Source organism: Colletes latitarsis, chromosome 13 (genome assembly GCF_051014445.1).
Source record: "Colletes latitarsis isolate SP2378_abdomen chromosome 13, iyColLati1, whole genome shotgun sequence".
Lineage (NCBI taxonomy): Eukaryota > Metazoa > Arthropoda > Insecta > Hymenoptera > Colletidae > Colletes > Colletes latitarsis.
In genome coordinates, this window is record NC_135146.1 from 2,975,790 (window position 1) to 2,994,611 (window position 18,822).

General features: G+C 52.7%; 1 protein-coding gene, 1 non-coding gene and 1 pseudogene across 2 annotated transcripts; all 3 read right to left on the reverse strand.

Moving 5' to 3' along the window:
• Positions 1–933: 933 nt before the first annotated feature.
• Positions 934–1,112, reverse strand: LOC143349627 (U2 spliceosomal RNA; annotated as a pseudogene).
• Positions 1,113–8,430: 7,318 nt separating this feature from the next.
• Positions 8,431–8,622, reverse strand: LOC143349625 (U2 spliceosomal RNA). The gene has a single exon (XR_013080953.1). It is a non-coding gene; the product is annotated as a U2 spliceosomal RNA (small nuclear RNA).
• Positions 8,623–16,160: 7,538 nt separating this feature from the next.
• On the reverse strand, positions 16,161–18,822 carry LOC143349565 (uncharacterized). Its single transcript, XM_076780913.1, has 2 exons — positions 16,333–18,822; positions 16,161–16,193 (listed from the first exon to the last, which is right to left on the reverse strand). The coding sequence occupies exons 1-2, from the start codon at positions 18,820–18,822 to the stop codon at positions 16,161–16,163; spliced, it is 2,523 nt and encodes an 840-aa protein (XP_076637028.1).

Consider the following 18,822-nt stretch of genomic DNA (forward strand, 5'->3'; position numbering starts at 1 on the left):
GCCGCCTTCCGGGATGAACTCCTCCCCGGAAGAGCGGTCAGTAGGAAGGCTGTGCATCCCCGATCTGTGCCGGTACAGTCGGGGAAGGCGAAAGAGGGTTGAGCCAAGGCTCCGCCCACCGTGGCCACTCCGGGGCAGCGGGTCGCAGCCTCCAAGAGTCCAAGAGTCCAAGTGTGTTACGCAGATGACACACTGGTGCTGGCCGTCGGGGCTCAGTGGGGGAGGGCCAAACGCCTCGCCGAGGAGGGGGCGCAACGCGTCGTCGACCGGATCAGGGGGATGGGGATGACGGTGGCGGTCCATAAGACCGAGGTGATAGCGTTCCATTCACCTCGGCAGGATCCGCCACCCCCTCTGATCCGGGTGGGTGGGGATGATATCGAGGTGAAGGCCCGGATGAGGTATCTGGGGCTGATCCTCGATAGCTACTGGCGCTTCGAGGAGCATTTCCGCTGCCTGGTTCCCCGGTTGGAGAGGATGGTCTCGGCTTTAGGCCGGATCATCCCCAACCTGGGGGGCCCAGCGGGACGAGTTCGCCGCCTCTATGTGGCAATGGTTCAGTCGGTGGCCCTATACGGGGCCTCCGTCTGGGCGGACGACCTGGCGGCCTCCCGGCGCAGCATGACGATGCGCGGGGATGCCGCCCATGAACCTCCTCGCGCGGTCGCACGCGGTGCTGTATCGTCACCGTTGTGCGCCCATCCACGGGGGGACAAAGAGGGTCCCCCCGGCTGTCACGCTATCTCATGGCGGCAGGACGAGGTCACTCCGTCCCGCTGCCATCCGTCTCGGGGCTGCGTTTAGTGGCGGCTGCGAGCTCTAACTCGCAACCGCCCGCGACCCCATTTCTACCCCTCGGCGGCTGGTGGCTCATGGACGCACCATGCCACCGAGTGTGTCTCCCCTAGCGCCGGACTCGAATTGGGGGGCAGTTCCACCCCCATCATCCTGGCGGCACTGCAATGCCAGGCTGACTCACGACAGAGGTGGATCAGGCTTCAATTGGTCCGTCAATTTCCAAAAATCAGATTAATATTCTGACTCCCCAATGGGGAGTGTATCAGATATTAAGCTGATAAGAACAGATAACAGCGTTTATTTTCAAATAATGTTTCCCCGGAGCCAAGGCCCCGGAGATTAGGTACAGATGTATACATCAGAATTTACTAAAATTACGTTAAATCATAATTCACAAAGGGCGCAGGGACATTCCCCCTACGCCCTTGCAGTCATAACACATTAACACTTTATGTTCACGCTAGGCGTCCAATTGATGCTTCTGTCTCATGCATCCCGTCGCTCCGCTGGCGGGTTAACACATATATGTATATATATAAAATGTAAGCAACAGTATTATATCTAATAAATAAATAAATAACTATATAAATAAATAAATAAATAAATAAAAAAACAAGAAAATATAAAAAAAAGGTAAAATAAATAGATAAACACAACAGTATCGAAGCAACAAAGAAAAAGAACAAAAGGTATAAAATATAACAGTTCGTCGGTGTATAGGGCTGCAATAATACCTAATAGAGAGAAGCAGTAAGAATGAATTGAGAATAAGCGATTAGAAGGAAAGAAAGAACAGGGTTACAGAGGACGCCTGCTATTCGTCCTCTTGAGCACGGAGCATGTTATTCATTCCGGCCCCTCGTCCCGCTCGGTTCTCTTGGAAATTGGTCATTCTTGTCGGCGCCGCCGTGTCCTGGTTGGCTTCAGGCGCCGCGGTTGGGGCAGGGTACTGCCGAATCCCGGAAACGTGCTCCACGTAGATGTCCCTGGACCAGGCTATGGTCTCCGAAACCATGAGTCGTCTCATGGTCCTCGCGTAGAACCACGAGACGCGCAGCGTTTTTAAGAGGGCCTCGTTCTCCGGGCGCCAGGCGCCCAGGGCCCCGACGATGAACGCGTCCACGTGGACGGTGTAGCCGCGCCGGTGGAGGGCACACCCTATGGGCGCGTATTTGCGCAACTTCTCCGACCAGGTGAACGGATCGTGACGGCTCATGCGTCACGACTTTGTCAGGACACAAGGCCGTCAGTTCGTCAGGGACACCCGGGACACGCCGGTAAACCCGGAGGTCGCCCGGAAGACGGATCGCCCTCGCAAGCCTGCGATCCAAGCCGTGGTGTCGGAGTTGGCGAGCCGCCGAGTGAACGCCGCTGTGCCCGAGCACGTGGGGAAGGCTCTCGAGCTTAAACCCGCACCGCCGACATCGTTTATCGCCCTCCCTCCAACGGATTGCTCCATTGAGTGGGAGGACATCAAGGCGCGCGCGATGAATAAAGCGCCAGTCGGCGAAGCGAGTAAATGACCCCCCACGCATGAAGTGATTGCTCACCGCATGGCGGGAGGTCACGCCGAAAACCTTCCCCTGGTCTGGTTTCCGGACCAGTGTCGTTCCGTAGTGCTCAGCCACTGCCGCCCTCATCCGGCGGATTATCTCCGCCTTCGCTCCTGGTGACACCACGACCGGCTCGCCCCGCGTGGCGATCTCCACCGAAAGCTCGGTCCGACCATCGTCCCTCTTCCACCGAAAACCGAAACGCGCCGCAGACCTGAGCGCGGCGGACCGCACCCGTGACCAGAATGAGGCACATCCGCTGGTTGGCCACGCGAAGTCCCCGGTCAAACGACCCGACAGGTACTCCACTGTATCAAGGGACGCCCTTGCCAGTGATGCAACGACCGGGTCCCGTGCGTTCAGAAGCCTGAACGCATGGGCCGCGGTCGTCACATCAGCCAGGTCAGCCAGCGGGAGGAGTCTGTATCCTCCCCACGAAGGGGGAATGTGAACTACCTCCGCGCTGGCCCGCTGCGGCAAATTGAGCCATCCCTTGGCCGCGCGCCTAACAGCCTTGTCTACCTCCGCCAGTGCCGACTTCCTCACGCTGACGCCCCGTAGCAGGAAATCCACCCGTGGAATTATGACCGATCTTAAGGTTTCCACCTTCTGCCACGGGGCTAGCAGGGAGCGATCCACCGCCCCCAGGTCCCTCAGCACATCCCGGATCGTGGAGTAGGGCGTCTGGTCGATCCGAACCCCGGTGGGAATGCCCAGGTGTTCGTAGGCGTCTCCGTCTCCGAGCGCTGGAACGAGTCTCTCGTTGAGGCCAAACTCAGTCCGGGCCACCACGCCGCTTCCAAGGACGTGCAGCGTCGCGCACTTCCCCGGGTTGAACGCGAGGCCCAGACTCCGCGCCGTGGCCTCTGCTGCAACCAATAACCCTCTCATGCTCTCGGGGGATGTCGCGATCAATGCGATATCATCCGCGTAAGCCAGGGCTGCTACCTTAAAGCCCGCCATCTCGTACCCGACCCTCGACTCCGCGGCTTGACGGACCACGGGTTCGATTGCCAGGTTGAAGAGTATTGGGCTCAAGGGGCAGCCCTGTCTTACTCCCGACTGCATGGGGATCCTATCGGCGAATCCTTCGGCAGTACGGACCCTCGTCGTGCAATCGGTGTACAGACACCGGACGAGGTTGACGATCGCAGGGGGGCACCGCCACCGGCCAGCGCGTTTAAGATGGTGGTGTGGGGGACCGAACCAAAAGCATTGGAGAGGTCCAGCCACGCAACCACCAATTCCCTCCGCCGTCGCTTCGCGTCGGCAAGGGCCTCCTGCAGAACGAAGTTGTGCTCAAGGCACCCCTCATACGGCAGGAAGCCCTTTTGTGCCGGGGAGAGACGTCGATTTTGGACGGCCCAGCGGGTAAGGCGGTCGGCCATCACGGCCGCGAAGAATTTGGGGATTACGTCGCCCATGGCGATGGGACGCCAGTTGCTGAGGTCATCCCTCTCACCTTTCTTGTAGATCAAGATGGTATTTGACTCCTTCCGTAGGAGATTCCATCCGGTCCGGGGGATGATTTTTTCATCCCCCGGAGGCGGTTAAACACCTCGGCCGACCCGAAGGGCCTCTCCAGTGCCTCATTGGTGCCTTCATCCGGCTGGTCGTGGTGGAGCGCCGGGAAGTGTTCCAAACGGTCCCGAGCCGCATATATAGAACTAAAGTGCCCTTGGACAATGTCCTTGGGCACTTGGCAGTGCGGAGATTGCTCGGCTAGCACCTCCTGCACTGCTCGCTTGCGGTTCGTTCGGAACAGACGCTGTATTCGCGTGGCTTCCCGGACGTGTTCCGTCCGTGTAGAAGGAGCCCCGGTCGCTACGTTGCAACTGGCATCCCCTCGGGGACGCACCCTCAAACTCTCCGCCGCATCCGGCCTTCCTCCCTCCCCCCAGTGGCTCTTGCGGCACCCCCCCCCCCCCTTCCACGTGCAGAACGCCTCGAACCAAAGAAATCCGCCACAAGGGCGGCAAGGGCCTCTAAGCCCTCCGCTGTCTCCACCGCCGCCGCGTCGGCGGGGGGCAGCCATTGGTCTCCGCTCGCTCCGGGGGGGGGGGGGGGGGGGGGGGGGTCCGCGCCCTCTCCTTGGACGCTCCACGATTACTTCGGGATTCCGCTCCGGCCCATGCCTGAGCCCCCCACACGTCCGCTGCATCCGCTTACCTCCGGTCACCATCGGGTCACTCCGTGTGCACGTTCCTGGGTCGACACCACTCCCCCTCCCCCTCGTCGCCGTCTGCCTCCGGTCCACGGCGGCGTTCCTTCTACTGACCGCAGAGGTTGCACCACTCGGGGCCGCGGTCCTTCTACAAACAGAGCCCCGGTTTGACCCGGGGGTATTAGTCGGACAGCCCCGGCTCGCGTCAATTATATCACAACTTAACTCCCCTTGCTGGTCGTCCCGAATACAATTGTCATTAAAATTAATAGGGCTCGTGGCCCTGTCACAGTACCTTTTTTCACTGCTCATATCATTAGTCCCGCTGTTAAAATCAAAATATATATTACTATTACTACCCTTACTATTAGTTGGGCCCTGGTCCGTATTTCGGCCCCGTTCCGCCTCCACGGAGGGACCGACCATTGCTGCGCTGCCGGGGGGCATTACTCCTTCCTCCGTTGCATCCTGTTCCCTCGGCACGGGGGTCTGCAGCCCAACCCTCTTCCTTCCTCTTCTGGGGGCCGCCACTGTCCATTCTTCATTCGGCGGCGACGTCGACGGGGCCGCTGTCGTTGCCTCTTCTTCCGACGACGACTCCTCGATGGCCGGGAGTCTTCTCCTTCTCCCTCTTCTTGCCGTCCCCATCCCTGGGGATACGGGGGCGGTGGTGTTGCCCCCCTTCGTCCCCCTCCCGGGGCGGGAGGGACACGGCCCGGGCGCTTCTTCCTCTCCTTGGGGTGGGGCATCCTAGCGCCGCCGGAGATGTCGTCGGCGGCGTCCTCCTGGCCGCGACTGGTACCACCGCCTGGGGAGTGCCGCGAATCCACCTGCTTCGTCGTGGTGTGCCCGGGGTCTGCTGGGGGGGGGGGGCTCGGTGGCGGCTCTCCTGGCTCGCGCCCTCGTCCTGGGCGCCGGCGGCGAGGTGGAATTGTCGCCGGCTGACCCCCTCGGCGATGGAGTTGGACCACGGGTGGGCGGTGGTGTCACGACCGGCGCTGGTATCGACCCCCGTACCACGGAGGTCGTCGTCGTGGTCGTCGTGATCGTCGTCGTCGTCGTCGTCGTGGCCGCCGTGGATGTTACGACCACCGGGGCAATCCTACCGGCCGACGACAGATTGCCGGAGTTGGTCTGGGCTAGTTTGGGGGGGGGGGCGGCTGGGTGGTGGTGGTCCCCCCCACTGTCGTCGGTCCGGCCGGCGAGGGCGTCTTGGGCGTCGTCCTCTTCGTTTCCCTCGCCGTGGCTGTCGTCGTTAACCCGGTGGTGGCGGCCGGTGGCCCCCGGGTGACCTCCGCGAAGGTGGTGGTCGGAGTCACCCTTCTGCTGCACTCCCTCGGTGCAGCCGTTGCGGGCTCGGGCTGCGACCCGCTGCGTCTGGCGGCGACGGTAACAAAATTCTTCAGTGTGGCGGTGGCGGGCTTCTTTCCCGCCACCGGCGCCGCCATTGTTCTGCGCCCTGTCGTTGTCCTTGCCGTCGTCGTTGTGGGGGCGGAGGACTTTGCCTTTCCGCGGGAGGTCGAGGCCGCCACCGCTGGCACGTATCTTCTCGCGCATGCCGGCTCGCCTCCTCGCGTGGTCGATCGATCCGTTTCGGCGGATCGCGGGGCCTCGCTTCTCGCGCCCTCGCGGAGGGAGCCCCCCCCCCGCGGGTCCGCTGGCCGGGGATGCAGATGCGTCGCCCGGGGCGGCCGATGGTGCACCAGCGGCAGGAGGATTCGGTGCACCATTCGCGTGGCTTGCAGCGTGATGCTGCTTCACCCTCTTCAGTGCATAAGCACTGTCGTCGGTGAAGCCGCAGTCACCGCATACAAACCTACGCGTAATCCCGGAATGGTGTAGCTTAAGATGTTTACCTAAATCCTCGTGCCGCTGGTACACTGCCGCTCCCTTTCGTAGTGCCGTGGTCCCTCGGTAGCAGTAGGGACAGTTGAATTGTGTAGGGAACGGAAACTTCACAATTACCTCGTTTCCCCGGGCGACGCATCCGGATCCTTCGGCCATGCCTAAAACTTAGAGAACAGAAACGAAAAACAAGCAGAGAGAGCGAAAAAAGGATCAAAGTGTATAGAGAAGCAAGTTAGAATATAAAAGTTTAAAAAGTTAAAAGTCAAAAGTTGAAAAGTTAAAAAGTTTAACAAAGTCAATAAATAAATAAATAAAAGTGTTTAAAGACCTTAACCGCCCTAAGGGGGGGGGGGGTTATTTTAGTCTGACGTGGTCCGGATTACGAGGGAAAGGACACTGGGAAAAAGTTTGAATAAATTGCTGCACCAGAATTTGCTCAAGAAGTTAAACTTTTATTTTCAATCAAAAAGGGGAAAAAAGGAAAAAAAACCGCCTAGACGTCGGTCCGACGTCTGGGGGAAAAAACCTGGGCCGGCTTCTCCTGGCCAAGTTCGCGATGTGTTGTTCTGTAACAAGGAAAGACAAGGCAGGATTTAAATACCTATTAACGCTTGTCGCGTCGCCTGTCTCGCTTTATCTCGCACGCTCCTGTCTGTGCCGTTCGCACTCGAGAGCGGAGATTACAGACACGTCTCGACGAACTGAGATATGTATGTGGACTGTATATATGAACGTTCTCACAAATCGAGAACCGTTCGATCGCTGTGCGGAAGAAGAGATCTAATTTCTCAATTCTCCGCTTTTTTAGCGATCGTTGAATGCCGCAGGAAAGGACAACAGGTGGAGGTCGTAAAGCTCCAAATGCTGTCCAAACCGCAGTTTCTCACCGTTCCCTGCGTACAAGACGCGATGTGGTGTAGCCCTTAACGGCGCACGTAGCGTCTTACGTTTAAAGGAGCATACACCACGGTGCTCATTATGCGTTGCTCTACGCACAGGGTACGTACTCACTGGCGGTCAAGGAGCGTTACTCGAGCAGGTTGGGCTAAGAAGTCCGGAATTTCTTAGCCCCGACCTGAGAAACGGTGAGCCCACGTAGGGTATCGGTCAGAGACCACCCAAGGGGTGATATACAAAACCGTGCGGACAATTCAACTTGTCGCACGACCGCGTCAAATGCAGCAGTCCGTGATAATGCCAGCCTCGCACGACCGCGTCAAATGCAGCAGTCCGTGGAGTCGTCAGTACTGATCGGGCCGTAGCCCTTGCTGAGACTGGAGTTTCGACACACGGGAAACGATTCTTATCTCGATTCCCCTTTCATGACCGCGTAGCACAAACGTCACATGAAAGTTGGACGAAAACCCACAGTCTTTTAAATTTTATTAATAATCTCGCCAAGCGGGAACCGAAGTTTATCAATTCCCTCACACGACCACGTAACTCGAGCGTCACGTGCTATTCGGCGAGATTGTACAGCCAATAATCGGGGCTGATAAAATGCCTCACCGATTTAGTTAATCTTGAGCAACAATTTAAAATTCTCAACGAAAGGTTCGAGTCTTCTCAGAACCTATATTCGGAGATTTGGTTTCGTCGCGGAGCGGAATCGTTTGTCGATCTGCTCGCTGCGAGGACTCGCTTTCGAGTCTTTGAAGCTAAGAAGCGAACAGACATCCGCAGTCGCGGCCACGAGAGGGGTAATCACCACCTCGCGGCGCTATCCCTGCTCTTCAATGTCTATCTCTTCTTAATTTCAATATTCCTCTACCCTCTCTGTTTATGTATCTTCGACGATCGATCCCAAGTAAATATATTGGGTCGATCACGTGACTGAGAGCAACCAACACTCGCGTATGGTTTTTCTAACCTGTATCGTTCCGTGTACCGAACTACGCATCAGAGAGTCTCTGGAATGTCGCGTACACGAAAAACAATACCGTACGAGGAATTTATGGTTCTCAGTTATAATTCACGTTAACTTGAATATTTCTCTAAACGGTTCTCAAATCCGTCAATTAACGCGATATTTAAACAAAAAGGAATACTTAAATCTGATTTTGGTGTAGTTGTTGAGCCAATCCTGGCGGCACTGCAATGCCAGGCTGACTCGCGACAGAGGTGGAGCAAGCCCCAACAGCTCCGTCAAATTCCAAAAATCAGATTAATATTCTGGACTCCCCGATGGGGAGTGTATCAGATACTAAGCTGATAAGAACAGACTACACTTTGATCTTAGCCATCAGGCCGAGAAGCGATCTCACTGTCGTCTTTAAAATACTACAATGTATGTTTGGCGGCTGGTCGGCCAATGGCTTACAGAACCAAGGTTTCTTGCACAGGCGTGAATTTTTGTTATTGAGGGCTTAGTTATTTCTTGCTTTCGTAATGACCAGTCGAACCCTTAATTGAGAGGACCATCGCTAGAAATTAATAATATTCGCTTGTGCCCCATTAGTAAACGACGTGTTATAAAGCTATAGTTTGCGTCAATACATATAAAGTTAACACTTGAAGTTTTCAACTTCTGTTTGAAATCATTTAAAAGGTATGAAAGATAATAGAAAAAGGTATATGATATTGAAAGCTCAGTTTATCTTTTATAAAAAACATACATTTTTTTTAGTAATAATTTAACAATAAGCAAACATATAATGCAAAGAACAAAAAATTTCCCTTTTCCTTGAGTCGATATAAAATTAACATCTATAGTTATTAATAACAATTTTTCCTTTTTCTTGTGAAATTATTATTTTGTTGAACGTCCGCTGTTTTCTACATATTCGGTCAATCTGTTTCTCACAGATTTGACCAATGGAGATGTATAATTTGCTAAAATTTGATTCTATTCTTCTAAAATGATATTGCTGAGAGTTTCTTTCAACGTCATCTCTTTTTTTCGTATTTTTCAATGCAGATAATCCCATAGAAAATCTATGCTATTAAGATCTGGAGATTGCGGAGAATGTTTTAATTGTTTTAGTGTCCTGTAAAAAAGCCATTCCTTTGCTATGCGTGATGTATGCTTCGGATCGTTGTCACTTTAAAATGTCTCTGTTCTTGATAAATTCAATTTCGCAACGGAAGGCTCTAAGTTTCTCTGCAATATTTCAACGTAATTCTCCTTTTTCGTTGTATCTTCAATGAACACGAAATTTCCAACCACGGAAGCAGCCACACACCCCCAGACCATCACAGATCCCCCTCCATGTTTGACTGTATGGACTAAGTTCTGTTTCTTCAAAGCACTATTTTTACTTCTCCATACTTTCGGCGGTTTTCTGTCTTGATCAATTACGAATGTACTCTCATCAGTGAAGAGAACATCATTCCAGAAAGTTGCATTATATTTGAGGTGGTCTTTAGCATATTGTAACCGTTTCTTCCTCGGAACTCTTCCTAATAACCCTGCTCTATTCAGTGTTCCACGGATTGTTCTTGCACTCACCGTTTCTTTCTTTAGATTACTCAGTTCTTATGCTATGTTTACAGAACTGGGAAAAGGATTTTCTTTTACTTCTTTGCAAATTTGCCTCACATCACTCTCATTGAGTTTTTTCGGTCGCCATTTATGATCAATATTACTTAATAATCCGTGATTATTATATTTGTCAATGATCTTTTCCACAGCCATGTTACGAGCCAGGGCCGTGCAGCGCGCGTGGCCTGCGAGTGCGAGAGAGAGTATGGAATATGGTATCAATTTGTTAGTTAGGTGCACGGACGAACCCAATGCGAAATTGGGGAGCCGCTAGGATAGTTGATAACGAGGACGAACCTGATGCGAAATCAGGGAGCCTCTGGGATGAAGTCACGTACGGACGAACCTGGTGCGAAACCAGGGAGCCGTAGGAGGGTGAAACGTCGTGAACGAACCCGATGCGAAATCGGGGAGTCACTAGGATTGTTGATAACGACGCAGACGAACCCAATGCGAAATCGGGGAGCTGCTAGGAGGTTGGAAGAAACGCAGACGAACTCGATGCGTAATCGAGGAGCTGCTGGGAGGTTGGATAAATCACAGACGAACCTGATGCGAAATCAGGGAGCTGTAAGATGCGGACGAACCTGATGCGTAATCAGGGAGCCGCTAGGATGGTAATAGATTGCGTGGACGAACTCGATGCGTAATCGAGGAGCCACTAGGTTGTAAGAGGTTGTATTTGGATTTGGGGATGTGTTAATTGAACTCGTAACTATGAATTATTAAATATAATATAACCCGAGCGGTAAGGTTATATTATTATGGGAACGTTTAACTAATGATAACCGCTTTATATAATTATGGGTTAAAGAAGTTGGGTAACTCTGATTTGATAAGAGTAGTGTTCAAATAGGTACGAGTATGTGCAAAGGTTGTGAAAAGACCTTGTCTCGTACCCTTTAACGTAGTTTGGTCCGGATCACGAGGGATTGGGAATATGGGGGAAAGTGAATGTACAGTTTATAATTATCTTTCGCCTAGTCCAATGGGCTGGCCGTTTATTAATAAGAAAAATTCAAAATTAAATAAACGTAAAAAAGGAAATTAACGAAAAAATTAACTTTATATTTATGATTTTTTAAAAATTGCAGGAAAAAAGCCCGAGCTGATGGCTCGGGAAAAAAAACCTGCACCGCCGTCGGCGCCTACGGCTCTCGTCTCGGTCTTCTGTAATCAAAAGAAATACCGAAATCCGGCGGTTAATACCTGACAACGCTCGGTGCGTTGTCTGACTCGCTTTAATCCACACGCTCCTTCTTCCGTTTACGGTGAATAGGAGCGGGATTCTTACACAGCGATACACAACTGTGTTAGTGGACTGTATTATTATTTCAACGTTTCAGATTTTGGAAACGTTGAATTGCAGATGGGGAAGACGAGATTCTAATCTCGATCTTCCCACTGCTGCAAGCTTGGTTTTTGCAGGAGAGGACAACAAGTGGAGGTTGTAAGGCTCCAAAGGTTGTCAACTCCGCGGTCCCTCGCCGTTCCCTGGTCCGTACGGGACCGGTGTGATGCAGAGCCTTAACTGCGCAGAAGCGACTGATTATTAAGGTTCTAACACCACGGTGCCCTTTGAACGTAGTTCTACGTCGAGTGTCCGTACCCACTGACGATCTGGAACCCACGCTCGAGCAGGTCGAAACTAGCCGAGATATTTACCCAGGGAATGCCAATAAGGCCCCTATCGGGTGTTATCCCAAACTTTTGTTTCGACCCTGGAAAACGACGAACCCAACCCAGGGATTTTGCAACGAAGGCTCCCTGTAGGTTGGGGTTCTGAACCGTGCAATAGCCAAGCAGAGAATCAAGAAATTCTCTCGGTTCTCAAACACGACCACTGATTTCAGCAATACGTGTTTGTCCGTCACAACGGTGGCGATAATCAAGCACTGTTTAAGTGCAATCTGATTATATTCAGCCACCGATGGCGGGTTGTGAAAATTACTCAAGTTATCGAGTAAATTTTCCCGTTCCTATGGTTCAGTTACCGCGGAAATCGAGATATTCTCACGAAACCGTAGGGTACGAAATTCGACTGGACGTGATTCTTTCGAATCCGCAGCAGTCTCTGTCTTGTACCGTTTCGGTTAAGTGGATCCACGATCGTATTAGACGAATCTAATTAATCGTATGTATCGATTCCGACAGATTGACGAGGTCGGCTCAGGAGATCCGCACTCGTCGAGAACCAGATAGCAAGTGCTCCCGAGACATACCTGCTTAACCGTGGCCACGAGGGAGGGGAAATTTTCATCTCGTGGCGCTGTCTGGTTTAAGCTGTCTGTCTCTTACTAATTTTGTATCCTCTCTGTAATTTTGGCGTATTAACACGTGTTCTCATGGAACCGTTACTAGGCCGATCGCGTGATTTGTATCGAAAGTAAGTTTGTAGTTTTTCTACACGGTATTGCTCGAAACATATTACGCCGCAGAGAAGGCTCTGGAATGTCGCGTAAACTGAGAATACCGTATAAGAAACTTTCTGCTTTTTCTATCGATCACGCGACGGTTTAACCGACTTTTCAAACAACGAATTAACGCGTTATTTAAACATACCGCCCCCCTTGCACGGTCCGTGCAATAAACAAAGGAGCGGTAATTCGCGGTTTTTTCGACACAGAGAGGATTTTGTTCACTTAATTAACAAAATTAGGTTACTTACTTTGACGATGACGCCTGGTTGCTTGCTTGCTGCTCCTGCAGCAGCTTCAGGGACGCGAGGACCACCTCCGTCAGCGAGCTGTCCTGCCGCTGGCCGCTACTGGGGGTTCTCCGGGCCTCCGCCCTCGCCTTGCGCCGTTGTTCGGCGCGGCGCCAGGACCGTCCTTTTTCTTGGGGCTTCTGGTCCTCCCTGGCGGGCCGTTTCCTGGTCGGGGTCGGCTTTGGCGGGGGCGATTTTGGCTGCGCCGGTTGCTGGACGGCCGGTGTCGCCGCGGTTTTCGTGGCCTTTGACGGCCGGAAATTGCAGGCGACGAGCCGGCCGGCTGGTGTCCACTTTAGGTGGAAGTGACCCCCTTCGGCTGGACACTTATACCGCCGTGTGGTCCACGGCACGTGGGCTGGCACCCGTATCACCTCGGGCCCCATGTGGACATCGTAGGTCGGCAGGTTGCCGATGATGGCGGCGGCTGGCGGTTCGTTATCGGGCACCGCGGCCTCGGCAGTCCTCTCAGGGGCAGATGAGGTCGAGGCCTCTGCCTCGGGGCACTCCGTGTCCTTCTCTCTTCCACTTTTGGGGGCGAATACCTCCCCCAATTGGAGGAGGCGCCCAAACTGGGCTTCCATCTCGGGGTCCATGCGTTCTGACCCCACGACCGTCACCACACTTTCATCGCTTGACATCTTGCTTATTTGATTGATTAGGAACTGAACCGATTCGGTCCGCGGAACCTGCTTTTAAAGCCGTGGATCCCGGGGAATCGGGGAATCGCTCCCTTCCTCAATTCTTGACGGGATGGTAGGGTATGATACCCCTCTGTCCGTATCCCTCAGCTGAGACTTGTAGAACGTGTGAGACAACACCATGATTGTGTCGATGGTCTTTCTCACTCTACTGTGTCTCTTTGTCTAGCGGAATTCGGGATTTCTTATGTCCCGATAGCGTCGTCGACGTTTGTTGTCGTTACCGACTCTTCCACGGGCAATTTACACAGACGTGTGATAGGACGTGTGTAGGTGGACGTTGCTGTGCGAACTTTAACTACACGCACACGCCTGTCTTTACCCGGGAATGTTTCCTCGATTCTACCCATTTCCCATTGATTTGGGGGGAGAAGAGGGTTTTGCACTAACACCAAATCGTTTGGTTTTAGCTGTGCGTGGGCGGTATGCCACTTATAGCGGTTCTGGAGGTGCGTGAGATAATCACGCGTCCAATGCCTCCAGAGTTGCTCGTGGAATTTCTGTATCGCTCTCCAACGTGTAAGGCGGGAGAGTTTTTCAGTTTCCACGGACTCGAACGGAAGTGCATTTATCGGACTTCCGATCAAGAAGTGGCCCGGTGTGAGAGGCGCATAATCCTCAGGGTTATCGCTTAAAGCGGAAATCGGTCGAGAATTCAAGCTCGCTTCGATCTTGCAGAGTAATGTCTGCATTTCCTCGCTTGTAGGCGCGAAATCGCCGAGGGTGCGTTTGAGGTGATGTTTCACCGATTTCACACCGGCTTCTTGCATACCGCCGAAATGAGGTGCACTAGGTGGATTAAATTTCCACGTAATACCCTTCTGGCCGCACTTATTGCGCATTTCCTGTGTATTGTACACGATATTGAAATGTTCTCGCAATTCTCGATCCGCTCCGACGAAGTTTGTTCCGTTGTCACTGAACATGCAGGACGGAACTCCTCGACGGGCGATAAATCGATCCAAGGCGGCCAAAAATGCACTTGTTGTGTAATCATGCACGAGTTCGATATGCACGGCTCTCGTAGCGAAGCAGACGAATACTGCTATGTAAGCTTTGTGAGCTGCTTTTCCTCGACCGGCGGAGTCGCGGACACGGTATGGTCCAGCGTAATCTACTCCGCAGTTCGAAAAAACTCGTGCCTCGCGACTGCGTTCCGGAATTAAATCCTGCATTATCTGCGTAGAGGCGTTTGCTTGCCATCTCACGCATCGTATGCAATTATGGATAACCGTACGCGCCGCGTTACGACAACCGATGATCCAGAATTTCTGTCTCACCGTGTACATGGTTAATTGCAAACCCCCGTGTAACGTATCAACGTGACATTGCCGGATTATCATGTTAGAAACATGATGCTTTGGCAGAATTACCGGGTGTTTTGTTTCCCATGCAAGTGCTGCATTCTCCAGCCTTCCACCCACTCGCAAGACGTCTTTTTCGTCGAGGAAAGGGTTGAGGCTTTTTAACGGAGACTTTGCAGGAATTCCCTTCCGCTTTTTTAAGCTTTGGTACTCTTCCGCAAAGTGCATGCGTTGTAAATAGCGCACAATTCTTTCTGTTGCACGCTGTAATTCCGGTGCTTCGACGATTTTGGCACCGAAAGACCGCCGCTCCCCGTCCCACGTCCTTTTTAGTCGAAGACAGTAGGCGGTTACGCGGAGTAGCTTACTCCATTTGGAAAATCGGAATACAAAATCCCATTCCTTTTGTGGAGTTGCTACGAGGGTATGCGATACGCGCTTACCCTCCTCGGTCTCGATCGAAGCGGGCATTTTTGGCCAATTTTCTTCCGCTTGTCGAAGCCACGTCGGCCCGGAAATCCAGAGCTCCGACTGAAGGAGTTCCGACGCGTCCACCCCACGCGAATTTAGATCCGCGGGGTTCGAGCGCGTGGGAACATGATGCCATTCAGCGTTCGGGAGTAATGTCTGGATTTTCGACACTCGGTTGGCGATTACAACCTTCCATGTCGATGCATGCTTCCTTAACCAAGCCAATGCAATCGTGGAATCTGTCCAGCAGATTACGCGGTGCACTTTTATCGGAAGTGACCGCTGCACGTGCACCACCAGCTCGGAGAGGAGTGCCGCCCCGTTTAATTCGAGGACTGGGATGGACTGCGTTTTAATCGGAGCGACTCGCGTTTTTGCCATCAGCAACGTCGTAAAAATTTCGTTGCTTATCGTCGTCACGCGTAAATACGTGACGGCCGAATAGGCCGCGAGCGAAGCGTCGCAGAATCCATGCAATTCTACTGACACCGTATCAGCTCCGAAACGTATCCATCTAGGAATTTTTAACTCCTTTAAGCTGCTCCAATCCGTACAGAACGCATTCCACGTTTTTTGCGTATTCGCGGAGATTTGATCGTCCCACTGGATTTTCTCCAGCCACTGAGACTGCATCAAAATCTTCGCGCGAATTACAACCGGCGAGAGCCAGCCGAGCGGATCGAAGAGCTTGGCAATTTCCGAAAACAAATTTCTTTTTGTCATCGGTGATGCCGAGGGTTGGAACCGTTGGAGATTGAAATAGAAATAATCTCCAGACGGTATCCATCGTAAACCGAGCACTTTTAGTTCAGAATCATCGAACAAAGTGAGGTCAACGGCGTGGGAGTGAGCGCTGTGGGGAATATTTCGCAATAATTGTGGCGAATTTCCTGCCCACTTCCTCAGTTCAAACCCGCCTCCTTGGAGGAGCTCGCAGACTTGTGTGCGGATTTTCTCCAACAAGGATTTATCAGGTGCTCCCAGGAATACATCGTCGACGTAAATGTCCTTCTCGAGAATCGGAGCGGCAAGCGGAAATTTCTTTCCATCCTGTTCCTTTAATTCGAGGAGGGTACGCATCGACAAGTACGGGGCGCACGCCGTTCCGTATGTAACGGTATTTAACTCGAACGCTACCAGCTGTTCGGTTTCGGGTGCATTCCATACTATGCATTGAAAACGACGGTCCTCAGGGGCGACGAGAATCTGTCGAAACATCTTCTCGATATCAGCCACCAACACGTATTCGTACAAACGCCATCTCGTTAATACCGAGGTAATATCGTTTTGTAATTTCGGACCTACGTGTAGGATGTCGTTTAGGGAGCGTCCACCCACTGTCCTGCTGGTCGCATTAAAGACGACCCGCAATTTGGTGGTCGCGCTGTCCGTGCGAATGACCGCTCGGTGCGGAATGTAAAGTCTAGTTTGGTCAATAGGTTCGATACGCGACATATGACCTAAAGACTCGTATTCCGCTAGAAACTCTTCGTATTCTTTACCGAGAGTCGGATTCGTGTCCAGTTTCTTCCTCAGCCTTGTGAGAGCGGAAAGCGCGATATGGAAGGAATTTCCCAACGCTTCTTCCGGTCTCGGGCAATTGAGGGGGAGTCGGACTACAAACCGCCCAGTTTCGTCACGGGTAACGGTTTTTTGAAACAATGCTTCGCACTCCTCTTCTGTTTTGGTATGCGTGGAGGTTGCGGGAATTTCTTCCATTTCCCAGAACTTTCGAACCGCTTGATCCAGCGATTCGATTACGGTGCAGTGCAGCGACTGCACCGTGTTCTGCGCACCACTTGCTGCGTTTGTCGGCCCGGATATCACCCAGCCGAATGCAGTTTCTTGTGCAATGGGACCTGCATCGTTTATGCGACGGAATCCCGCTCGCATAATCTGTGCGTATAAGTCCGCACCGATCAAAATTTCAATGGTTTGATCCGATGCGGGGTCGGGGTCGGCAAGCGGTAATTCCAGGAACGCTTCGTATCCGAGCGTTCCTACCGATGGAGTCGCGTAGGTCGTGATTTGAGGCACGACGTACGCATCAGCCACACACATCGGTTTCTCACCGTCTTTTGCGCCGAGACTCATTCCGACACTGTACTTTATCGATCGGGTTCGGTCACCCCCTAGGCCCGTCACCGTAGCTGGGGTTTTCCTCCGCGCGAGTTTGAGGTCATTCACCAAACTCGCGGATATGAAGGACGTTTCCGATCCTTGATCGAGTAGGGCGCGCGCGATTCGCGTCGTGCCATTTTTGCCGAACACTTTAACTCGGGCGGTCGCTAATAGCACTGGCCTCGGTGCGCCTGTACCAAGAGCGGTACAGTGCGACGTGGAGGCGGGCGTTGTTTTAGCACTCGCCGAAGTGTTGGGTTTCGGCCTCGATTTCGTAGGCCGACGGGATTGGTCATTAAGACGCCGCTCATCCCGGTTGCCGACCTCACTTTTTGGTAACGGCTTAGTCGGTTGAGCTTCCCGTTTTACCTCGAAGTGCAGCAGGGAATGGTGCATCCCGCCGCACGTCGTACATGCCGTGGAGTTTTTGCATTTGGTCACCGTATGAGTGGTGCCCAGGCACTGGATGCACCACCGGCGACCTTTCACATACTGACTGCGCATTTTTGCAGTCAATATTGCAAAATTTCGGCAGTTCGGCAAACTGTGCGGCCCGTTACAGAATCCGCACAATTGAGTGGGCGTTGTTCCAACCTGCCTGACGTTATCGGAACCCGTTCGTCGTGGCTGTTCAGCCTGGGCGTTTTCCATGACAACGTTATGGCTTCTCACGTTCTTCGAGGCGGCGCTGACTTCCCACGCCGCGCTTCGATTACGCGTGGATTTTGTTGGAAGCCCCAAGGCAGCTTTTCTGCGCTCCTCGTTCATGGAGAGCAAGGCACGTGACCGTTTGTCCACGAATTTCCTTACGTCCTCGAACGTAGGATAATCGGGCGAGAGGTCTAGCGTTTTTTGCCATTCCAGCTCCATTTCGGGGGTGAAGTGTTGCTTCACCCAATGAGCGAGCAGCCAGTCTCGTTGCTGTTCTGGTGTGCCCTTTGTATCCAGAACAGCGATTGCTTGGGTGCAACCCACGGTCACTTGTTGCATGCTGGACAAGTCGTTCATATCGATGGGCTTCAGATATAGAAGCTTGTCCAGTAGTTTCCCAGTGACTATGCGTGGGAGGCCGAATTCGGTCTTCAGCCTCGTCCACGCTTCCGTGAAGTTGCGACCCACGACTGGAAGGGAAGCAACGATTGCTGCAGCCGGCCCCTCAAGGCAGGCATTCAGAAAATACAATCGTTGGATGTCTCCCAACGCAGCATTGTTAATTACCCCGGCGGTAAACAGATCCTCAAAGTGTTCCCACTCTCGAGGATCACCTCCGAATTTGGGTATTCGCTGCTTGGGGAGCTCAATCGGTACGTTGCATGGTTCGACCGACACCGCTGGTCTTTTGTCAGTGGTGAGTCGGTCGATTTCCGTGCTTACGAGATCCATGTATTCGTGGAAATCGTTTTCGGCGGCTACGATAATATTCTGTTTAAAGAAATCGTAGTTTTGTCTTTGCGCCGGCTTTAAGAGCTTGCGCACTGCCGTATACCGATCGTTTAACTCCTTCCATTGTGTTTTGGCAAAATCGAGCTTTTCCTCGAGAAGTCTCACCGAGTAATTCGCTCTGCCAGTTTTTCTCAGGTTAGTACCCAATTTGCTTAGGCGGTAGGTGATTTCGCACATGGTCTCTATGTGCTCATCAGCTTCCGTCCACATGGTTTCTTTAGCCACGGCCAT